The sequence below is a fragment of the Schistocerca americana genome, chromosome X (genome assembly GCF_021461395.2).
Source record: "Schistocerca americana isolate TAMUIC-IGC-003095 chromosome X, iqSchAmer2.1, whole genome shotgun sequence".
Classification (NCBI taxonomy): Eukaryota; Metazoa; Arthropoda; class Insecta; order Orthoptera; family Acrididae; genus Schistocerca; species Schistocerca americana.
The window spans coordinates 271688071-271712147 of NC_060130.1; the positions used below are offsets into that span (position 1 = coordinate 271688071).

General features: G+C 38.5%; 1 protein-coding gene across 2 annotated transcripts in view; it reads right to left on the bottom strand.

Moving 5' to 3' along the window:
* LOC124555528 (rab11 family-interacting protein 1) overlaps positions 1-24077 on the bottom strand; it is a 105986-nt gene that overhangs the window by 16250 nt on the left and 65659 nt on the right. For both annotated transcript variants that reach the window (XM_047129482.1, XM_047129481.1), the window contains exons 6-8: positions 18886-18954; positions 4602-4744; positions 1183-1408 (exon numbers count right to left, since the gene is read on the bottom strand). In XM_047129482.1, the coding sequence (XP_046985438.1) occupies positions 1183-1408; positions 4602-4744; positions 18886-18954 (438 nt within the window). The remainder of the gene's footprint in view (positions 1-1182; positions 1409-4601; positions 4745-18885; positions 18955-24077) is intronic.

Consider the following 24077-nt stretch of genomic DNA (forward strand, 5'->3'; position numbering starts at 1 on the left):
CCACACTGTACAATACACTTGCAGTGAGACAATCACAATTCCTGAAATCCATCGCCCATGGCCTCTGGCATGCTGAGGAGCACCTTGGTCTTGGTCCATGGAGAAACCACACAAATCCACAACATTATGCCAAACACAGACAGACCTGACCTGCAAGCTTATCTGTGAGACTACATCTGACAGGCATGGCCTGCACATTAGAGGGAAACGATGGGCTTCAGACTGGCAGGCGATCCGTTACAGACACCTACAGAAATGGCCTGCAGTTTTGGTCCATCACAGGAATCCACTTGTGTGGCCAGCTATTCACTTGTCACAAGTGATGAAGTGAGATTCCAGTGATCAATCCATGCAACAGATAACTTGCGCAAGTACTCTGAGAATCAATACTAATAGGATGGGTAGCAACTCACCATAATAATGATTTCTGAGCTGCAGATGGGCATGTAGGAAAGACAATCACACTCTCATAACTAAATTTTTGGCCACAGCCTTTGTCAGAAAATGAGAATATACACACATTCCCACAATCACTCAGACGCAACTCATGCACACATGACTGCCATCACCAGCCACTGCATCAACAATCTCTGAGAATCAGATTCAAACAAACCACTCCTCGTGCTTCCCTGCCTCTTGTTGGTAGTTACTAGGCTAGTGGCAAAAAGCGGTGGCAGCACTGATTTCAAGCTGAGATATGGTAGGAAGGGTAGAAGCAGTAAGAATGAGGGAATAGGGAAGTGGCAAATGTTCTCAGCTGCGCCCAGCCAGTGACGATTCATAACATCCCAGTAAACAAACCATTTCATCTACTGAGACAAAAAGAGATTTATTTATTTATTTATTTTTTCAAATGTCCCTGATCTTCACTTATTTCCAGAACTTGTGGCAACCTTGGATATGCATTCTGAAATTTAACTTCTGTAATCCATTGATGAGAAATGTATCTTCATTTAGGGGTGGCTCTACCTCAGAGCATTTAACTATGAGCCATGCCTGGTGTAACACCAGAACATCAGTATTTTATGGGCTCTACTTCTCTAAACATCACAAATGTTACTAATAATAAGACATAAGAAACTGCTTATTCAGGTAGTTGCTCGACATAATTAAAAAGTCTCTACTTAGATTAAGAAGTAAACCGAACTACAAGTATAAGTACTACAGCTATTTTAGAATTACCTTTCCCCTGCTTTCCATATAATTTCTGTTCCCATTCATCAACAGTCTTATCCTGTGAAACACTTCTTGGTGGCTTAGGTGGAACAGAAGCTGTACCAGTCATGTTTGTTCTTCGCAAAAATTCTCCTCCTGCCAAATTTTCAAGGGATCCAGCAGGTGGAGTTGCTGCCGTTTGTTGACTTGTACTCAGAGAACTCAGGGAACTTTTGTGAGACAGGTCATCAAACTAAAAAGAAAATGTTAAGATACTGTAGACTAGAAAACCAGTAACATTTTACTCAACAACAAATACAGGGTAGGTGTGTGAGGAGAAAGAAGGGACATGAGAAAAGGTAAGCATGAGGTGGTTTGTGGTGGTGGTTTTGTTTTTAAGATGTTAATTAAGCAAAAGAAGAGTGAATCACAGGCACATGGTAAGATTAATATTATTTTTTAATTTGAATGGTAAATCATGGACGGAATAGAACAATCTGCAATACAGAGGGAGCCTTGAGTGACAGATATGCTCATTAATGACATGGTGAACAGTACAGAGCGGGTCTGTCTTCTAGTGTAAACCAATTTGTGTGCCAATCTACTGTTCAATACTTCCTGTACGTAGCAACTGACATTACTTAAGAATCTGAGCAAATGTCTGAAATGGGGCACATGATTCTGTAAGTTTATACCTATACTAGGAAGTAACCAGATAGAGTGCAAAGAAACATTCTAATGCAGCAATCAGCTTCATATGTTAAGATCTTCTCACTCAGAGAAATGTATGGATTTTTCAAATACAATATTTGCTAATGAGACTGACGGCAGCGTACTTTTGTGTATGAACAATGACCATAAGAGAAATTATGGATAATATGGAGGCATACAAACAGTATATTTGCGAGTGGAACAGTAAAGGGAATGACAAATAGTAGTGCAAGATACACTTCACCATGCACCATATAGTGGCTTGCAGACTATTTCTGCAATTGTAGATGAGAGCTCAAACCCAAACATGACTTTTTGAAATTTTTAACATGATCAATAAGAAAAGTTCTGAGAGACCATCTTTAAAAACAACTACCAAAAGTTTAACCTTGTAAAGAAAGATGACAGCTGACTGACCAATCATGTAAGAACACCATTTATTTAACAGTCTGTTTACCCACTCTTTGACTTATGAAAATAATTATTTCAGCTGTGGCGGATACCCCACTACTGAGAATCTAATCTCAGTATTTCTCATCAGAACATATATTCCACAATACATTCAAACAATATAGACAACTGCTTACCACACAACGGAAGTGTCAAAGTAATTTGATAACTGCACAAAGAAAAACTCAATTCTGTCAGTGTACTGTTCAACACCACCACCAAACAGTGGGTTGTTGTCATTATACACCTATTTCTTGACATGTATCCAGGATTTTCCATTACCACAGCATAATCATTGTATTTACATAAACTTTGTACATCATGGAAGTAAATTTACTAAGTATTGTCATGTACATGATTAAATACAAGATCAAAATGTAACAGAGATTAGAATAGAAGTAGCCCATCAGAGTCTATTGCTAAGGGGCAAATTTAGTATGATAAGCTGCCACACTCCTACATGTCTCATCCCATCGGCCCAAAGTTTAACTGTGATGGTGGTGGTAATAAATATTTATATTTGATTACTTATGAACCCCATTGTCACCCATGTATGTTAAAACAACTTTATGATATTTTATTTTTGGCACAGGTTGCTACTGCACATTGAATTATTTACTCATAGTGATTAGAAAGTTACACAATGAACTAGTTTAGGCATTTTGCCATTATCAAGCATACCTGTGCAGATAGTATAGTGTGCATAATATTGTTTCTTATGTCTGTGTTATGTATTATGAATATGTATGGTAAATAATGCTTATGTATTAGCTGGTACAACATGGTCCATATTGCATCTTGGAGTGTATCAGTTGTCTTTCTTTTATGTTATGAGCAAATTATTTCTATATACTTTTATTTGGCAATTTCAGAAATTTTTTAGTTTTATTTATTTATTTTTTGACGGCTCCAGGGATGCTGTATTTTTACAAAGAAAATCATGTTTTGGGGTAAGTCAGTGAGAATGTTTAATTTCACCGATTGTATTTTTTTGGTTTTACATGCATAATGTCCTATTGTTTGTCAGGACAATTTACCCTTTTTTTCTTTTATACTGTCAATAAAATTTTTCAGGTATTTTTATGTTTAAAATCTGTTGGGTATTTTTCTGTATAATGTCAGTAAAATGTGGATTGCTTTCTGTCGCAGTTTTGTATATATTCATCAAATATCATTCTGAAATTCCTACCTGTTTGTTTGATATAAAATTATTTGCAATTGTCACAAGAAAGTTTGTAGATGCTTGGATTTGAAAAAGTGGAGATATATTTTTTGGTGACTGTATTTTGGCCTTCAAGTTGTTATTTGTACAAAGTGCTAATTTTATTTTTGTTTTCTTGACCATGCTGTTCATCTTATTCAGTATTGGACCTATGTATGGTGCTGCAACATACGTAGGTTTATTTGTGGTTTTTCTTCTCATTTTAATGTTATTTCTTTGTCTATGCTATGTTTTTGGTTTTGTATGCTGTTAATATAATTTTAGTACTATTTTGGAGTTTTTTGTTGTGCTACATACTGTAGAGTTTTTATTTCATATTGTACCACATTATTAGCAAGATGTAACTTTAAAATTCTGTTAATCACTGATTTGAAACATGTGTAGATCTTCAGACTTGGGCAATAAGAATTTTTATTTATGATGATGTCTTTGGTAGTAGGTTTTTTTATATATTTCAAACTGGTGGTGGCTGTTTTTGTTGCTTACTTCCATTGTAAACATAAGACATAGCTTGAGACAGAGCTGTCAAACACTTTATGATAACAAGTGAAACACCCAAGTTAAAGCCAGATATTTTCAAACTGCAATTTATGTTCACTGAATGTATTTAAGGGGCCAAAGACGTTTACTGTTAGCCAAAATAGAAGATATGTACGGCTTCGGCAGCCAGAGGCAATGGTTGTGCGTGCGTGCGTGTGTGTGTGTGTGTGTGTGTGTGTGTGTGTGTGTGTGTGTGTGTGTGTGTTGAGATGCTCTACAATGTGGTGCATTTTTCATTGTCGTACCTACTGTGGCTTTTCTCTCCTGGGTCTTTGAAGTCAGGGAGGTTTGGGTGGGACACCCTGTATATCCCTTTCTTATATTGCCATTATTCCATCCCGGATTTTCCATTGTTTGATATCTATTACTCAGTTGCCTCTAGTCCCAATACAAGACTGAAGAAACAAACAGCTATGAAACATGTAGAGATTATGAACACTATATGAATTGAAAACATTTTAGTACGTGATTCCTATTTCCATTAGTCAATTAATTGAAATTTGATACATAATATAATATTTACAGTGAATTCATCCTCATCTTCACTGATTACACCAGGGTCAGCTTCTCCAGCGATCTGGCCAATTCTTCGGTGGCTGGGACCAAGATTTCCATCAAATGACTCTTCCTTCAACTTGCTATTTGAGCCTTTCCCCACTTTCTTTCCTGAAAAATAAAGTGTCCATCTGAAAATCGAACTCTCCATTACTTGTGTTCTTCAATATCTACCAAGCATTTAGCTTCTAAATTATTTACACCCATTCACACACTCTGCTGCAAAAAATGAATCAACAAGTACTGCAGATAAAATTAGACAATGCCAGTTTCTTCATGTCTGATAACAGTAATTGCATTTTTCCCTCCACCCTCTTACTTTAATTGAAGACTTGTTCACAGTTATTAAATCATGAGGACAGCAAGTAAAATGAGCCATATTAGGCACCAAATTACTTATTCTGATGATGAATTACTGTTTCTATCGGTTTGTATGTATGTACGTATTTTTGAAACCACACATAATTTGTTCCTATAAACACAGCAACAGTGCTATTATTTTTATCTACTGCACACAAAACTCAACAACAAAAGCTTCCCTACTGCATCGAACAATTAAAAATAAAAGTAGAACGTTAATTTCGCAACCAGTGACTGAAGCACAACCACCTTTTCTCGTCATTAATATTCCAAAACTGGCATCTGACTTTGTCCTTCATACAAAATTTCTATACTGGAATATTTTCAAATATTTGTTGGAAAGCTTTAAAACATTTACATTGATGGTCAGATGCATTAGAATAGGTAATAGTGTAAGATAGCAGCATAGAGGTAGCGAACAATGCTGTAGAAGCCATTGGAACCTAGTCAAAGATAGTCAGTGACTGCAGGAAAGGCTGGCTGCCACTAACAGAGTTACAACACCGACATGCAGTGGTTTCCTTTGAAAAGTACTGGTAGCTACAGAACTGTGTGCCAAAGTAAATATGTTTGATAAACTGATATAACAGAGTAGTACGGTTTACTTTCACCCTATCTTGGTGGTTTGGCAGTTTTGAGTCTATGCTTGTTGACCATTATCACAAATACATGTTCTGCTACAAAATGGATGTTTTAGAGTTGAGGGTTTGACAAACTGAAACAGATTAATCCTCAACAGATTTCTTATCTCCAACCAATGTGATAGACTCACATTACTACAGAAACTACATACTTCTGATTGTGAAAGAGAGTGACAATACTAGAATCCAACAACATTACCAGTAGATAAATGATGGAAACTGTTAGCATCTTCTGAGGAGAAGTATGACAAATCCAGGGGGAATGGTAATGGCAATAGGACTTGCAACACAGTGTGATCAGAATCTTCATTGATTGTGGAGTGAAAGAGCTATAGATGAGAATTACTGGAGTGTGTGTGAATTTGTAGTCAGGATCACAGCTGAGAAGACTGAAAAAACAGAAATAGATCATGTCAAGGGGATCCAGGTAATGGATAGAAATGTGGAATTTATTTTGGACACGAATTTCGCAGAAGGTAGCAACACTAGTCAAATGGGCAGCCCAACAGTGAACTGAATGGACATTACAGTATAGTACAGTACAGACCATGGTTGCAATTAAACACGTTAATAAGCAGAAGCTTTAGACATGAGTATTTCCTTCACTCAGACATCACACTCCACACCAAACTGCCACCCAACAACCACAGTGAGGCACTCCTATTGCCATGGGAACCTCATATTAGGATTGTTTTGCAATACAACTCAATTTATAATGCTTTTTCTTAATAATCTCCAATACAGACAATACATTGCTTCATCTTCCAAAACAAATCATCACACTATTATTTCCAATTGCCTTCTGGCAGTTACTCACAACCTTTTTTCCATATCTGATGGAGCTCTTCATCCACAGAAAAGTTTGAATCTTTCCAACTATGTTTTCACTGATGGAGACAAGGCAAAATAATACAAGGGTAAGATCTGAGCTGTAAAAAATATCTATAAAAACTTTAGAGTTCACTGCAACCAAATAGTAGTTATACACAGAAGCACCAAAAAAACTGGTATAGGCATGCGTATTCAAATACATCTACATCTACATATTTACTCCGCTAGCCACCAGGCAGTGTGTGGCAGAGGGCACTATTCATGCCGAAGTCGTATTTCCCCCCCATTCCACTCGCAGGTCGCACGAGGGAAAAACAACTGTCTGAACATCTCAGTACAAGCTCTAATTTCCCTTATCTTTGAATGGTGACCATTGCGCAATTTGAAGGTTGTTGGTAATAATATATCCTCTACATCCTCGGCGAAGATTGGATTTTGGAATTTAGTGAACAGCCCCTTTAGTTTAGCGCGTCATCTATCTGCAAGTGTGTCTCACTTCAAACTTTCTGTGAGTTTTGTAACGCTCTCACAATGGCTACATGTACCAGTCACGAATCTTGCCACTCTTCTTTGGACCTTCTCAATCTCTTGAATCAAACCCAACTGGTAAGAGTCCCATACAGACAAACAATACTCTAAGGGTGGATGAACTAAAGTATTGGAAGCAATTTCCTTTGTTGAAGGACTGCATCGCTTCAGGATTCTACCAATAAACTGCAATCTAGAGTTCGCCTTAGCCATTACTTGTGTAATCTGATTGTTCCATTTGAGATCATTTTGAATAGTCACGCCCAGATCCTTGACGGATGTTACCGCTTCCAAAGACTGGGCATTTGTTTTGTACTCATACATTAATGGGGATTTTCACTTTGTTGTATGCCATAGGTTACACTTACTAATATTGAGAGATAACTGCCAGTCATTACACCACGCATTTATTTTCTGCAAATCCTGATTGATTTCTTCACAACTTTCGTGTGATACTACTTTCCATCATCAGCAAACAGTCTAATGCCACTCTCAATACCATCAACCAGATCGTTCATGTAAATCGTGAAAAGCAGCGGATCTATTATGCTGCCCTAGGGAAGCAGTACAGAGATATGTAAACAGGCACAATACAGCGCTGTGGTCGGCAATGCCTATATAAGATAACAGATGTCTGGTCCAGTAGTTAGATTGGTTACTGCTGCTACAATGGCAGGTTATCAACATTTTAGTAAATGTGAATGTGGTGTTAATAATCGGCGCATGAGCAGTGGGACACAGCACCTCCAATGTAGTGCTGAAGTGGGAATTTTCCTGTACGATCATTTCACGAGTGTACCGTGAATGTCAGGAATCTGCTAAAACATCAAATCTCTGACATAGCTGCGGCCAGAAAAATATCCTGCAAGAACGGGACCAATGACGACTGAAGGGAATTGTTCAGAGTGACAGAAGTGCAACCCTTCCACAAATCGCTGCACATTTCAATGCTGGACCATCAACAAGCATCAGCGTGCAAACCATTCAATGAAACATCATCGATATGGGCTTTTGGAGCTGAACGCCCACTCGTATACCTTTGATGACTGCACTACACAAAGCTTTACACCTCACCTGGGCCCATCAACACTGATATTGGACTGTTGATGACTGGAAGCATGGTGACTGTCTGGTTTGAAATTGTATCAAGTGTATGGACGTGTACGGGAATGGAGACAACTAAGCGAATCCATGGAGCCTGCATGTCAGCAGGGGACTGTTCAAACTGGTGGAGGCTCTGTAATGATGTGCGGCATGTGCAGTTGGAGTGATATGGGACCACTGATATGTCTATATAGGACTCTGACACGTGACATGTACGTAAGTATCCTGTCTGATCACCTGCATCCATTCATGTCCATTGCGCAATCCGATGGACTTGGGCAATTTCAGCAGGACAATGTGACACCCCACACATCCAGAATTGCTATAGAGTGGCTCCAGGAACACTCTTCTGAGTTTAAACACTTCCGCTGGCCACCAAACTCCCTAAACATTAACATTACTGGGCACAGCTGGGATGCCTTGCAAAGTGCTGTTCAGAAGAGATCTCCACCCCCTCATACTCTTACGTATTTGTCTGCAGCCCTGCAGGATTCATGGTGTAAGTTCCCTCCAGTACTACTTCAGCCATTAGTTGGGTCCATGCCAAGTCATGTTGCGGCACTTCTGTATGTTCACAGGAGCCCTACACAATATTAGGCAGGCGTACCAGTTTCCTTGGCTCTTCAGTGTATTTTGTACACATGTATTTGATCCTTGTCATGATAAAAGAACAAACTGTCAATCATTGGTCTTGGACTGCTTAGTGGATGATTTTAAAAGATGTGCTGAAACTTGAGGCAGCCATAGATACCCATACCACCTACCAGTGTGCGAGTCAAGAATATGTTCTTACATCTCGTATCCCTTATGGCGATGAAAACAGTCTCCATTTCCTTCGTGGCAGACAAATGTTCTGACAGCAATGGTTGTGCCCTCAATTTAAAAACTCACATTTGATTTGTTATAATTTTTTAATAGTGAAACTAGGTTTGTCACCTACAACAATGCTGTTCACATAGTGAGATAAGCTGCTTTCAAATTTTTTGAACATTTATTTGCAACACAATGTGTTGTAAACTTCTCTGGCATGAATCATATAATAATCGAAGATTGTGAGGACTGCAGGTGGAGAAAGGCATTAATATTCTTCCTTTCAGTGATGTAATAAACAGTGGTTTCGCTCTGTTTGTTTCTGTAGTGTAGTACCAATCCCTTTAATGACCAAGGAATTAGATGAAGGTGAAAGGAAAGCATTCTCAGGCCTGAATAACTAGTGAGATTTCCTCTGAGCACTGATATAATGTCAGCAATAAAACTGGTTTCTTATTCCCCTTTTGATGATACTGTTAACTTATCCACACACTATATAATGCCCAGAACTGATTAAGACCTCTGACTATGGAATATGACATGAATATCTTATCTCAATAGCCAGATAATTTCCATCTCTCAAAACTTGAAATAACATACACATAGATCATACATCATTATAATGCTGATTACAGTAACATAACTCTAAAGGAACATGAACAAACTGCCACCACAATATTTAACTGTTGAGAAGCAGATTATGTTGGCTCACCTTCCGGGAATGATTCCAGCAGGTTGCCAAAGGTACCTTGCATCTTGGTCCTCGCAAATGTAAGAGCTCAACGTACACAAAACTGTCCTGTCATCTCTAATGCTGGTGCTTTTTCTATTTTTAGTGTAATTTTTCACGCCATTTACATCCCCTCAACAAACTCCTGCAGTCTAGCTGTACACTAACATGTTCTGAAACTTGATATTCATTATTTTCTCTAGATTGCAGGTTGACAATCAAACATTAGATGGGTACACAGGCGTGGACAATTAATATTTCACTTGTCTCACCAGCTCATCTTTAGGGTTTTCCTCACCATTTTCACACACACACAAAACCACAAACAGCAGCATTGCTGAGAGCTTGGTCCCACATTAAACCCTAAAAAACTATACCCTCCACCACTTGCATGGACTATGATATATTGCCAAGCAGGATGCACCACCTCATATGGTTTCCAATGACTGATAACCTGCCAATTAAACTGATATTTTTTTCTTGCTCTTACAATCTGTGACAGTCTAAAACGAAACCAGTCATTAACACACTATCGTCCCCAGTAGCTTATCCTGGTAGCACTAGTTTTCTTCAAAGTGTGGTACTCATGGGGCAATTTTGTCATTGGGCAGGGGAAGAAATCTGTGGTTGCACAACCTCAGAGACAGTGTGTGTCATATGGCTTATTTGATATCCTAGAATGGCAATATCAATTCTGACAGGACAGCAGAGACACTACTACTTATATAGTCATGTTGGGTATTCAAGTGCGAAATGAGTACAATAGCCTGTGCCTATGACAGACTGGTAGACACTGTGGCATTTGTGTATGAAGCCATCATTAATCAACATTCAGATACCTGTATACAATTGAGCTCTTCTTTGCTTATAGCATGGACTTTGATTTTGGATTCTCAACTCTACTTAACAAGATTCTTGAATATGTCATTGTCTGTCACATCTTCCTTGTAAACATGTAATCATCAACAACTGTCCCAGATGGTAGTCTCTTAGCAGCAGTTCTGGAACTCCTAACCAAACTTCTGGAGTTCCACATCTACTTCAGCATTAACAAACATTAAAGCTCTGCTGCCTTTACAGTGTTCAGAACTTTGTTTCTCTCAGGTATAACAGGAAAGTGTCAACAAGGACAATGGATCCACCCGATGAAGTGGCATAAATGTTGTTAATTCAGCCTTTGTTACATTGCAAGTGGTATTTCTGATATTACTCATCAGATTGCTACTTTACTTTCTTAAACCAGTAAACAATATGAATTATTTCACAAGTCATAACTGAGCAAGTTCGTATAGTGATAAGACACTGCACTTTCCTTCAGGAGGACCATAGTTCACATTCCCATATGGCCATCTTGCTTTAGGGTTTTTATTGTTTCCCTAAACTGGTTAAGCCAGACACCAGATTAGTTCTTTTGAAATGGACATAGTCAATTTCATTCCCCATACTTGTGTTCCCCCTCTAATGACCTCATCACTGATGGGATGTAAACAGAGCCATATGCTGCATACATCTAGCCCGCTTGAGTTCTCCACGGTGGGCTGACCTGTCTTGGGTGAGCTGGCCACTCACTGGTCGGCCAACTGACCTCAGTCTCGCTTCCACAACAGACTAGCCTATTAGTCTGGCCAGTGCATCCAGCTCAGCCAACCCATAGTTCAGGATCCACAGCAGGTCCAGGTCCAGGCTGTAACGCTAACCCCAAGCGCCAAATTTGTAGCTTCACTGCAGTGCTCATCTCATCTCATTTCATCTACTTTATGAAAAGTCATGTAATCAACCAAGTGTGTGGTACAAATTAAAGCTGCAAGAACTATGTTATCACAGCATATGCAGTTGCATGTATTTTTACATTTCCATATGAGAAAAAAATACTGCAATTACAAACATAGCTACCAAAAAAGCTCTCATTTAGGTAACAATCTCAAGAAGCAGGAAGCTTTTGTCTCTTGTGAGCTCTCTGCATCAGGTTCAAGATAAAAATTAAAATGGAGAATTACTTATTCTTTCTGTAACTCCATGAAAGAAAAGTCTGCAATTTTACAGTAAATAATTTTGATGAGAACCTTACCAAACAATTGTGTACAAGTAGAGCGCAATTCTAATTCTGAGCACTTATTGTACCCTTTTTCTGTGAAATGACAAGTCCTGCGCAACTGAAATTACATCCTACTTAGGCACTAAATCTGCATCTACTTGACTAATGTGCAGTTCACACTTACATGTTTGGCTGAGGTTTCATACAACCAATTTCAGACTCTCTCTTGATTGTTCCTCTCTATACAGCATGTGGAAGAAATGAATACCGAAATCTTTCTGGGAGAACTTTGATTTCTCAAATTTCTCTCTTTATAGGTGAAAGTCAACAAAATATTTTGGCATTCAGAGAAGAAAGTTGGTGATCGAAATTTTTTCAAAAGATTTCATTGCAAGAAAAAACACCTTTGGTTTAATGACAGCCACTCTAACACACTTATTACATCCATGGCCATTCTCTCCTGTTTTTTGATAACACAATACCAATTGCTCTTCTTTGAACTTTTTCTATATCCTCCATCAACACAATCAAGTAAAGATCCCATACAACATGGCAATACTCCAGAAGAGGACAGACAAGTGTAGTGTACATAGTCTCTCGAGTACAGTTGTTACATCTTCCAAGTGCTCTTCCAATAAAACATAGCCTTTACTTCACTTTCCCATAAGATTTTCTATGTGATAGATGCATCAATAGATCACTTTCTTTGAGGTATTTTATAGTGGTGGAACTCAGTATAAGTTCTAAGGTCCTGCTACAAATCGATTTCAATGATATGGGTCTATAACTCAGCAGATTACTTCTGCCTCCTTTCTTGTTTATTGGTATAATACGTGCTGCCTATCAGTATTTACATATGAACCTTTCATCGGGCAAGCAGTTGTATTTGATAGGTACAAATTAAGTTATTTAATCAGCATACTATGAAAGGAATCAATTTGGTACATAATCTGGACTGTAAGACTTGTCTTTATTAAGTGGCCTAAGTTACTTTTATTTACGAAGGGTACCTACTTCCAACTTACTCATGTTGGCAGCTGTTCTTTGTTTGACTTCTGGAATACTTACTGCTTCTTCTTCGTTGAAGAATTTCACAGAACTGTGTTCAGTAACTCAACTTTAGTTGCACTGTCATCAATAATACTACCACTGCCATCACATTGATTGTGTCTTTCTGCTAGTATGCTTTCCATACAACCAGAATCAATTTCGATATTCTGCCACACTTGGAAGAGAGTTTCATCTTGGAAACTATCAAAAACATCTCACACTGAAGTCTGCACTAAGTTTCGAGCATCTGAAAACCATTGCCAATCTTTGAGATCTTACATTATTTTAAATCTAGCATCATCTTTTTGTTGCTTCTGCAACAATCATTTGATCAGTTTTGTGTACAATGGGGGATTTGTTCTGTATCTTATTAATTTACTTGGTACAAAATTTTCATCTGGTTTCTCTGAATTTACACCACATCTGGTTAAAACTTACATAGTTAGTATGGAAGGAATGGAGACTGTCTCTTAGAAAGCCAGCAAGAGAGTTTTATCTGCTTTTTTAAATAGATATCTTTCATATTTATTTCTGGTGGATTTGGATGGTACGGCATTCCATCTCGCTAGAACCACCTTGTGGTCACTAATTCCTGTATCCATCTAGATGCTCTCTGCTCAGGATTGTTTGTCACTAAGACGTCTAGTATGTTATCACAATCACTTACACTTCGTGTGAGCTATAGAACTAATTTCTCAAAATAAATTAGTAACTGGAACAGCTAAAATCTCGCATTCCAGTCTACAAAGGTAGCACTGATGCCACAACCTCCAGTAGTAAAGCAACATATTTGGGTCTTCACTGTCTGGCTTTTTTGTCATTAGGTACAGTCTTGCCTTCAAAACATACTGACATTCTCAAGTCTGTCATTCTCAGAAGCCCAGTTTCCAAATCTGTTCCTCTTCAATGACGAGCATTTCTTATCTGGTGTAATTTCATTTTGTACATCTAAGAAAAGAATCACTGTCAAAAGATGTTATATTAATTAAAACATCAAAGTTTGAGACTTTATTCTAACCTTAAGCGGAAAATTAACAGACAAAATTTTACCCACAAATACCTCTCCCTCCTGATCTGTTTCCTCCGAGTATTATTTTTCTTCCACTATCTAAAGTTCACAAGTTAACACACAAAGATGAACTCAGTAGCTCCCCATAATTTTATTTGAAATAGAAGTGTGTTCACAGTGTCCATACATTACCACTTTGTGGTTACAGTAGCTCTCACTAGATTATGAACACACATGAAATCAAACCAACTTAAAATAGTAGCAACTACAATAATGCCTTCTTTAGTAGCTACATAGGCATGACAATGTTGCTGCACTATACGTGTGATTCGATCTATGGGAAGCACAGAGTTCGAACCTACATAGAGATGAGCATGGACTTGCGCACACGGCTATCGGCTAAGCATTCAGTACAACACACAGCACGATATGCTAGGTGAGGTTCCATCATGACGTCCGCTAGCAGCGATACTAAACCAACATTCATTGAGACTACATACACAACTAAATTGGTAGTTATCCTTTTGCTTATCAACCAGATTCTTCATCTGACAAGGCTAAAACTCTATGGATGTGCTGTTTTGTCTTTGTCTCAGAGCAGAGCATTTCCACCAACTTCCTAGACCTATCATTCAAGGACTGGACCAAGTTGCAGTTTCATCTCACAAGTCCAAGATGACGTTCTTGTTATTTCTGCCACCAAAACTGCACTTACTCTCACACCAGGCAAAACATGTTTACAATGATTATTAGTTTATTTTTCAGTCAATTTAAATGCCCTTAACAACCATATTTACCACACAATAGCATATTGTGTTAGCTGCTAATGCTCCACAAAATGAAATATTCATTGTATTGCCACAACTTCTAAGGAACTGCAAAAAAGTGAATGATAACAGTTTATCGTAAAAGAAATTAAGAAAACAGTTTTAGACAATCAATTATTTGTACTACTACTAAATTTCATCCAAATAAGTGACATTATGAGATAATGTACACATTAGAGATCATCTCATTTCAAGATGATGGGGTGACATTGGCTCTCCAGGCTCACGATTCCATCAGAGCCTCAGCCTGTGCCGCGATACATGAGGTGTTGACAGCCCAGTGCCCCGGCCTGGTAAAAGCACAGCTCAGCGAGTGAGACGTGGTACGGTGCTGCCCGGTGACCCATATCAGACTGAGCCCACTCGTGCCACATAGGCCAGCCTGTCAGAGGTAGAGTAGCACTGGCTTGCACCATGTGAACCATATTTATGGTTGTAAAACCTGTATCTTCCTTCCTTCCCTTCAAAAGTCACAGCTATTAGTTCATCCTATTAACTTAGTATTTTCTGAAATTTACGATATGAAACCTAGTCCTTATAGTAAGCAAATTAACATCATAGCTACAAGGCTAAAATTTGACCACAGCGCCAAACAACAGGTTCAGTCTTGTGTTTTATAGGCCACTGAACTTCAAGGTCTATACACACAGTGCAATTTTTTGTATGAATAGGAAGTTTATCTAGAAGAAGAGGGAGACTACATTGTGAGCGATGAGTTCCTTCTTGCAATCTGGGAAAGCCCCAGGAGTTGATGATATAGCAGCAGAACTCATTGAGGCTGCTGGAGAAGAGCTACGTGAAGAACTGTTCCATCTCATACAAGTTATATAAGAAACTGGGGAGCTCCCAAAAGACTATAAAAATTTGTCACAGAAGCCATCTGCAAAACAGATTTGAACAATACAGGGGCCTCAAGATATTGACCTCTTTCATTTCATAGCAGTTAGAAGGCAGAATGAATGCAATCATCACAGATGCACAATGTGTCTTTAGAAGGAGTGCAGGCACATGAGAAACAATACTCTTGAGGAAACACTATAGAAGGCTCAATATATTGTCTTCATTGATTTAGAAAAGCATCTGTCAGGGTAGACTGGCGAATACTTTTAAGATGCTGAGAGAGAGAGTGGCATAAAATCATACAAACAGACGAGTAGTGCAGAAACTATACAGAGAAGAGGTGGCTGTGGTAAGGCATTGAGACCATCAAGAAGAAGCTACTGTAAAATAGGGTATATGAAAGAGCAACTCACACTCTCCTGTCTTGTTCAATGGATACATTGCAAGGGCAGATGATGATGTTAGTGACAAACAAGAGACTGTAGAAGGAATTAAAATTCATGGTAAGAAAATAGACATGTTGAGAGTTTCTGCCTGTATCACAGTGTTAACTGAAGTTGCAGAACAATTAGAAGCAATGCTGGTCCAGATGGAAATCACCATCAATTCTTCCTATAATTGAAAATTAATAAAGGCGAAACAAAAATCTTAGCGGTGAGTAGACAAAACATTGTTGCCCAATGCTCATTTATTAATGAGCGACTGAAGACCATCGAATTCTTTGCCTGACTAGAGAGTAAAATTACATCAGACAGAAGATCCAGGGAGGATATTGCATGGTGAAACCACCAGGCAAAAGCTGCTTTTAACAATAACACCTCAGGAAAGACCTCATAAAGACATTTGGAGTGTGGTGCTGTACGGAAGTGAAACATGGACACTGGGACAAGCATAAATCACAAAATAACAGACTTCAGGATGTGGTGTTACCACAGAATGCTGAATGAAGAGGTGCTCAACAAAGTGGAGGAAGGGAAGCCTTGTCTCCTGAAGCTTATCAAACACAGAAGGGACACGTGGGTTGGCCACCTTCAGAGACATGATGGTATCATTAAAAGTATCACTGAAGGCATAGTAGAAGCAAAGAAAAAAAAGAGGCAGACCGAGACTAGAGCACATCAACCAGATCATGGAAGATACCACAGGGTTGCCACAAGTTTCCCCAAGCGAAATTGCTTGATATTTCCCTGATTTACAGACAAGTCTTGCATTTTTCCCTGACGAATTTTGAGATCTCAAGGTTAAGTTCAAATGTAAGTTGACAATCTGTCTTTGTAGCTACAGTAAACAAGGAAATATCTAAAAAAAACTTCAAGCAGATGGTGTTTCCTGGTGTGAGCAAAAAGCTTAAGTACTAACAACAATGTCTTTTGTAATGAACTGTTTTTAGGTGGAGACAGCAAGCCAAATGGTATGTGTGTTTCATTAAGACCGCCAATGTTATTTTATTCCAATAAAACGAAACATATTGGGTGACAAAAATATGTATTTGCTTGGAGTCACAAGACATTTGAAATATCTTCACTGATTTCAGAAATAACCTCAGAAAATAAGTGTACAAGTTGAGGAAGAAATGTGTAGGTGACTGACAATAAAATTTGGTTCTAATATGTTCGTTGTTATCGTTACTACCCACTGTGTCATACCTATTACTTTACAGGTATTTTTTGACTTTTCTTTCGAAAAATATATCAGTATACAAACCCCCAGTGACTGACAATCTTCTTCTTCTTATCGTCCATACTTTCTAACACATAAACCACTTTTTAAGTGCCAAAATGTACTAGAACAAATAAAATGTCTATAAAACGCCACACTGTACAATGTATTTGCAGTGAGACAGTCACAATCCCTGAAATCCATCGCCCGTGACCTCAGACCTACTGAGGAGCACCACAGTCCTGGGTCCATGGATAAACCATGAATATCCCCTACATTACACTACACACAAACTGATCTGGCCTGCGTACAGATCAGTCAGACTAGATCCGATGGGCAGGGCCTGCTCATTAGTGGGAACTGAATGGCTTTAGATTGGCAAGCTCAACCCATGACACATACCTGCAGGAAAGGCCTGCGGTTTTGGCCCATCATGGAAATCCACTCGTGTGGCCAGCTATTCACGAGCCACAGTCAGCATGTCGATGAAATGAGACCACGGTGATCAATCCATGCAACAGATAACTTGTTCAAATACTCTGAGAATCAATAATAATGAGGATAGGTAGCAACTCACCGTAAAGATGATTGCTAAGCCACAGATAGGCACGTAGAAAAGAAAATCACACTCTCACAACTAAATTTTCAATCATAATTTTTGTCAGAAAATGAGAGCACACACAAATTCACACAATCACCCACACACAACTCAGATACACATGACGGCCATCTACAGTCTCAGAATCAGATCCAAACAAAACACTCCTCATGCCTCCCTGCCTCTCGTCAGGTGGCAAGAAGTGACTGCAAGCTGAGGAGAGTGGTAGGTAGGGAAGAAGCAGTAGTAATGAGGAAGTACAGCCAGTGACGATGCAAGACACCTCAGTTAACGAACCATTTTGTCTACCGAGACAAAAAAGAGATTATTCCAGTTTTTTTTTTTTTTCAAATTTCCCTGATATTTCCCTGACATGTTTGAAATTCCCTAATTTCCAGAACCCCTGGCAACCCTGTACCAGCTCCACCTCCTATACCGCTCTCAAGAGGGAGGCTGAAGACAGTAATGTATGGGAAGCTGCCGTGAACCAATTTAATTTTGAAGACCTACAAAAAAGTGTAATGTGTCTTACACAGTCTCTTATTCACGATATAGTGATTAGATTAGTCCCTCATAAAAATGTAAGAGTAAATATGCTGGGAACATCAGACCTACACATCGGTGAAGTCCTGACAAAGCGTTTTGTTCCCTGGAAAAACCCAAGCAATCCTGGGAGTTTATATATGTTAATTCTGCTGGGACTATTCCAGGGAGCAATGTAGCTACTTGTGGTACATGCTGTCTAAAATTTACTTGTGAGGCACAGAGGTCTACCACCTCACTGAGCACTATGAACCATGCCCTGAAAACCATTTCTGCAATTGAGGATAATTCTTTTGACGTAATGTCTGATGCTGGTGGCCTGTTCCCAGTCACAGCTGTTGCTACAGACCAACCCCAGCTGTACTACTCACACACCACAGCAGCATTATGATTTGAGATCACACCAATAGTTTTCTAAGGTTTATACAGAGCAGAGATGGAAGCCATCAAGACAGAGCTCCTTCCGCCACTCGTGCAACTCCCAAAACCCACGCTGTCAGAGGCTGACCCGAGCAACGCCCCACAGTCTGTAGACAGATTGATTTCATTACTGCCTCCCGTGCTGCCACCTGTTGCTTCAGACATTGAAATATCACTAGATCCCACAACAGTCCTGGCATTGTCATGGCCACTATTGTTTCCATCATTCATCAGTATACGTAAATGTTGATTAGTACAATTACTAACCTATACTTTTGGCTATTTTCTTCAAGCTCTTCCTCTTTTCCAAACTTCCAATACTGAGTAGGCTGCCACCTGCAAAATACAAAAAGAACAATACAATGAAGGTTTTCACTGCTCATCATCTTTGCTGCTGATGAATTTTCCATGTTGTATGGTCATGATTCATGAAACAGACACAACCATGCAAACCTGGTGATTCTCTGGCAGCTACAAAAATAATTACTGGCTTTAGCCAAAAAGCTCAAATAAAAGCAATAAATTATCATGAAATCTCCATTAAGTAATTTAAGGCAACAGCCAACAAAAGTACTTATACTGACAGCATCACACAGTACTCATTGCATTTTAAAATACTTTAATGATTTGCTATGACACAAAAGGACTTGTTAGACTACAAGGCAAAATTTGGAAACTATACAGTTTGCATGGACAAACTGGAGTATGTTTCTGAAGCCTCATATGCAGACTGCCAGACTACACTGCAAACTGTACCCACTATGTCGTTTGCACTATTGCACTTGTGTTTTTCATATATTAGATATACACTCCATTTAATTTAATTATCACTGAACTACTAGTGAAAGATTATTATTTTCCCCAACAAAAGTCAACAGTCCAGATACAATACTCTTGATGTTTCTTAAGATATGTCTCAATTGGAAAAGAGACTTCAGGGTATGATTAATACAAAAAATATTGATATTATTCTGGGACTATTGACATGTTTGTGCTGTGTGAATTACTAACACAAATAATACACTGCACAAAATTTAAATTTTTCATGGAACTTTAGACTTTCCTACAATGTGGTGTGAGGTAAGGCCGACTCACTAAGATGTCACATACCAAGCCCAAATTGCACATTTCATTCATATTCATTTTATACGTGACATCACAAGAGATAAATAGTACATGTTGTTAACTGCCAAAGATGATTTAATCTTTGAAATTAAATTCGACCTTTTTTTTAAAAAAAAAAAAAAAAAAAAAAGTTTAGAACAGTGACTGAAAGAATTTGCAGAAATGTTGCTGAAGACTGTTGCAGTAGCCACCAGAAAGATCGCAGGAGGCGCATATCGGCATGGCGCGTCACGGACAGTAGTTGCCACAAGTAAAGTCCCGTCCACCAGAGGGCACGCGAGAATTCGGCCGCACCCTCTGCCGGTGCAACAACAACTACTCAGGCACCACGGGCTGTGCCCAGTCAGTTTTATATCGGGCATGCCTAGCAGACAGTTCCTGGTCTACACTATGTGAAGTGCGACGGACAATGTGAATCGTGTTAATACAACTCTGCTATCTACAGCACCATACTTTTCAATGATCATATGCAAAATACAAAGAAAGGTAAAAAGAGAATGAAAATATGTGGAAGACACAAAATCCACAGTGTGGTAGTTATTGGACGGCAGAGGAAACAAGAGATAAAGGTAAATATTACAGGTAATATGCAGGAAAAATGAGGTATTAGCAAAATGTGAATGAATATTGAAAAGACAACATGACCGTAACATGCAGGAAGACTGTGAGGGTGAAAAACAAAACACAGAATTGAGGAATGGAAGGAAAACCAAATTTATCAGCTCAAATAAATAATAAGTAAAAGATGAAAAATAGATGCAATAAACAGAAACAAAAATTACATCTTAAAACCTTCAGCAGACAGGCAGAAAGGAGAAAGATATATGAAACTTGCATTATTCGATTACAGTTTCAAAATGGTTAATGAATAGTCACTCAAGCTGCTAACTTTCTTCCCCTCCACAGTTTTGGCTTTTACACTGAAGCCATTTACTAGTGGATCTGAAAATGGCTTCAATATAAAAGCTGAAACTGATTGTGGACTAATATAAAGAACATTGCAGCACCTGGGGCAGCTATTCATTAATTCAGTATACTGTTGCACACCAGCAGTTCTCTCCAAATAAGGGGAAACTAATAATTTAAAATATTTATTATAGGAAAGGCAGGAAAATGATGTCACATAGGAGCTCTTCGTTTTCTCAAATAATAAATCACTTCATGGTTAGCATTACTTTCTTTCCAAACTACAACATATTCCTCAAATTATCTCTCTCTCTCTCTCTCTCTCTCTCTCTCTCTCTCTCTCTCTCTCTCACACACACACACACACACACACACACACACACACACACACAGAGAGAGAGAGAGAGAGAGAGAGAGAGAGAGAGAGCTGATCTACTTTGTTAAACAAAGCTTCCTACAACAGACAGTCTGCTTTGGTTTGGACACAGTACGTCATCTTGAATCCCAACAACGAGATAATTTTGTTTCTTCTTCCCCTATTTGATGTCCAGCTGGATGCTAATCATATACCGCCACACTCTTTATTATCCTTTCCTTAGTTTTGTTTGTATACAGACTGGCTTAAAAGAAAAGAACAGGCTAAAAGAACCTGGTTTCCATAAATTTGGCAATAACCATGAGAACTATAACAATTTGCAAAAACCGTAAACTAACAGACACAAATACTTATGTGATTATCACAGTAAACATCACATGCAAAGCAGAGGCACTAACAGCTAACTGACCGATATGATGAATGTAGCAGACAATTCTAAGTTTGAAAGCAGGATGGTAATCGGAGCTGTGCAAGTGAAGAGAACAGGTAAGATGGAAAAGCTGGTTGAATGGTATCACGCCATTAGTTAGCAGGCATACTGTAATGAATGGCCACAGGAAGATTGTGAAAGTAGGTTAAATAGAGGCATGCAGTGAATTGTTCATCTCTCACTGACTTTGTAAACAACTGTATCACAGGTTCAGTACAGACAAGGTTTAATTAGTGACAATCATAGTATGACAAACACCAATGATCAATATTTATGTTACATAATTGAAAGTGTAAGATCCTAAGCCATCCAAAATTTAGTGAACGTTTGTTGCAGCCACTTGTGGAGTGACATGAACTATGATGCTAAGCAGAGAAGGCTTCATAATGTTAAGATGGAGGACAAAAAGATAAGGGTTTAATGTCCCATCAATGGCCTGATCATTACAGATAGAGCACTATCTCAGATTGGAGAAGAATGACGATGAAAAGCTGCTGTGTCTTTTCAATAAAACCAGCCCAGCATTTACCTTCTGCAAAATTATCCCAAACCATGGGAAACCTAAATCTGGGTAACTGGTGGGGGATTTGAACCCACCTTCTGAAAGCAAAACCTTCATGAATGTAACATGTATGTTTGTAGAGTATAAACCCATCACAGGAGGGAGCATTTGCAATAGGTACACTGACATGTACAATGGAGTGCACATCATTTAACACTTGCTCTCTTGACAGAAAAGTTACAATTACGTTTGCAAAGTGACAGCAAAAGATTTCAATTTGGCAAGAAGACAGAACCAGTTAATAATCACAACAGTCAATGAGAAATAGAAGCTGGTTCGTTAGAGGGAAATGAACGTATACATCTTAAGGACGAAGAAATGTCATGAAAATGATGATGTTGGTGACAATGATTTTGATTTTATTTGTGAGTCTTTTGTTGGTAAAGATGGTAAAAGTAAATGATCCAAGGGAAGTATTATAGCCAAACCTGCAAAAATGCAACAAAAATCCTTCTTTGTCCAAAGAGGTCTGCGGAGGATATAACAAAGGAAGTGACGCCTTTCACAAAGATTATTAGTGAGGAAATGATTGCTTCATTGTGGAATACACCAACTTGCATATTAGAAACATGATATCACAAAACAAGTCTATTTGAGAGAGAGAGAGAGAGAGAGAGAGAGAGAGAGAGAGAGAAGTAAAGGAGACATCAACAGAAGAGTCTGTGCTCTTATTAGAACCCTTATTTTGACTGGCTTGAACAGTGGAAATAAAGCAAATGATGAACAGCTATGGAGTAGTTATGGCACTGGTATGATGATTCTCATGAGTTTGTATGCCATGCAAACAGTTCTTATTTCTCTTCAGAAGTGTTAGATTTGATGATGGAGTGACAAGAACTTGGAGACATCAGAAAGATAAATTTGCACCGATCCTGTCATGTTTGGATAAATTTGTTACAAATTGTAAGGAAAGCTATAGTTTGGGAGAGTTTGCTCGTTTGTTCGTTCCTTCAATACATACCAAACAAACCAGCCAATATGGCTCGAAATTCTTTGCTATTTGCAATGTCAAAACATTCTACATGCCATCAGTTGAGTTATACTGTAGAACACAATCAAATGGCCTTTACAAGGTGTCAAATAAACTACATGATATTGTGCATCAACTAGCAGAGACTTTGAATGAGTCCAATTGGAATATTACTTTTGATAACTGTTATATTAATTACCCATTGATAATCTCACTTTTGCAGAAACACATCAGTTGCACTGGAACTCTTGGGAAAAAAATAAACAAACAAATAAATAAACAGAAGGGAAATCCCCCCGGAATTCCTACCACTGAAAGCCAGGAATATTGGTTCTTTACTGTTTGGATGCCTGACAGATGTCACAATGGTGTCATATGTGCCCAAAAAAAATAACTGTGTTGCTTTGCTTAGCATCACACACAGTTAAGGCACAATTGATGAAGAAACCAATAAACCACACACTACCATGGACTACAACACGACAAAGGGAGGGGTCATTGCAGTCGACCAGATGTGTAGTAAATACTCTGTGGCTTGTGCAATTAGAAGATGGACAATGGCTGTATGGTTTGATTTACTAATGCTGGCATCAATGCCCAAATATTGTTTCAGTCTAATGCAGAAACCCCAAGAAAACCAAGGACAATATTTCTGTAACAGCAACTTCAACGCCTTATTAAAGCTCATTTAGTTACAAGATCTCACATACCTGCACTTCCTAATGGCATCAAAATATTTTTGGCACCTTATAAACTGGAAGAGCCACAACAACTGAGAGAAACTCCAAACAAAAAGAAGACTTGCTGCATTATGTGTGAAAGGAAAAACAATGTTGTTAGCGCAATTCGTTGTTATCAGTGTAAGATGTCTGTGTGCAAAGAGCAGTCTTCCATTGTCTCTGAAAAGTGTGCACGTAACACTGGATGAAGTGGAGGAACAGAATGAGTAACATTTGTTTATACATAATAACAATAACATATTTAACAAATAACCAAAATATAATGTAATAGGATAGATATAAAATCTACTCATCAAGTGGCAGCAGCACACATAAAAGAAGGTTGTAACTGGGCAAGCTTTCAGAGCTAG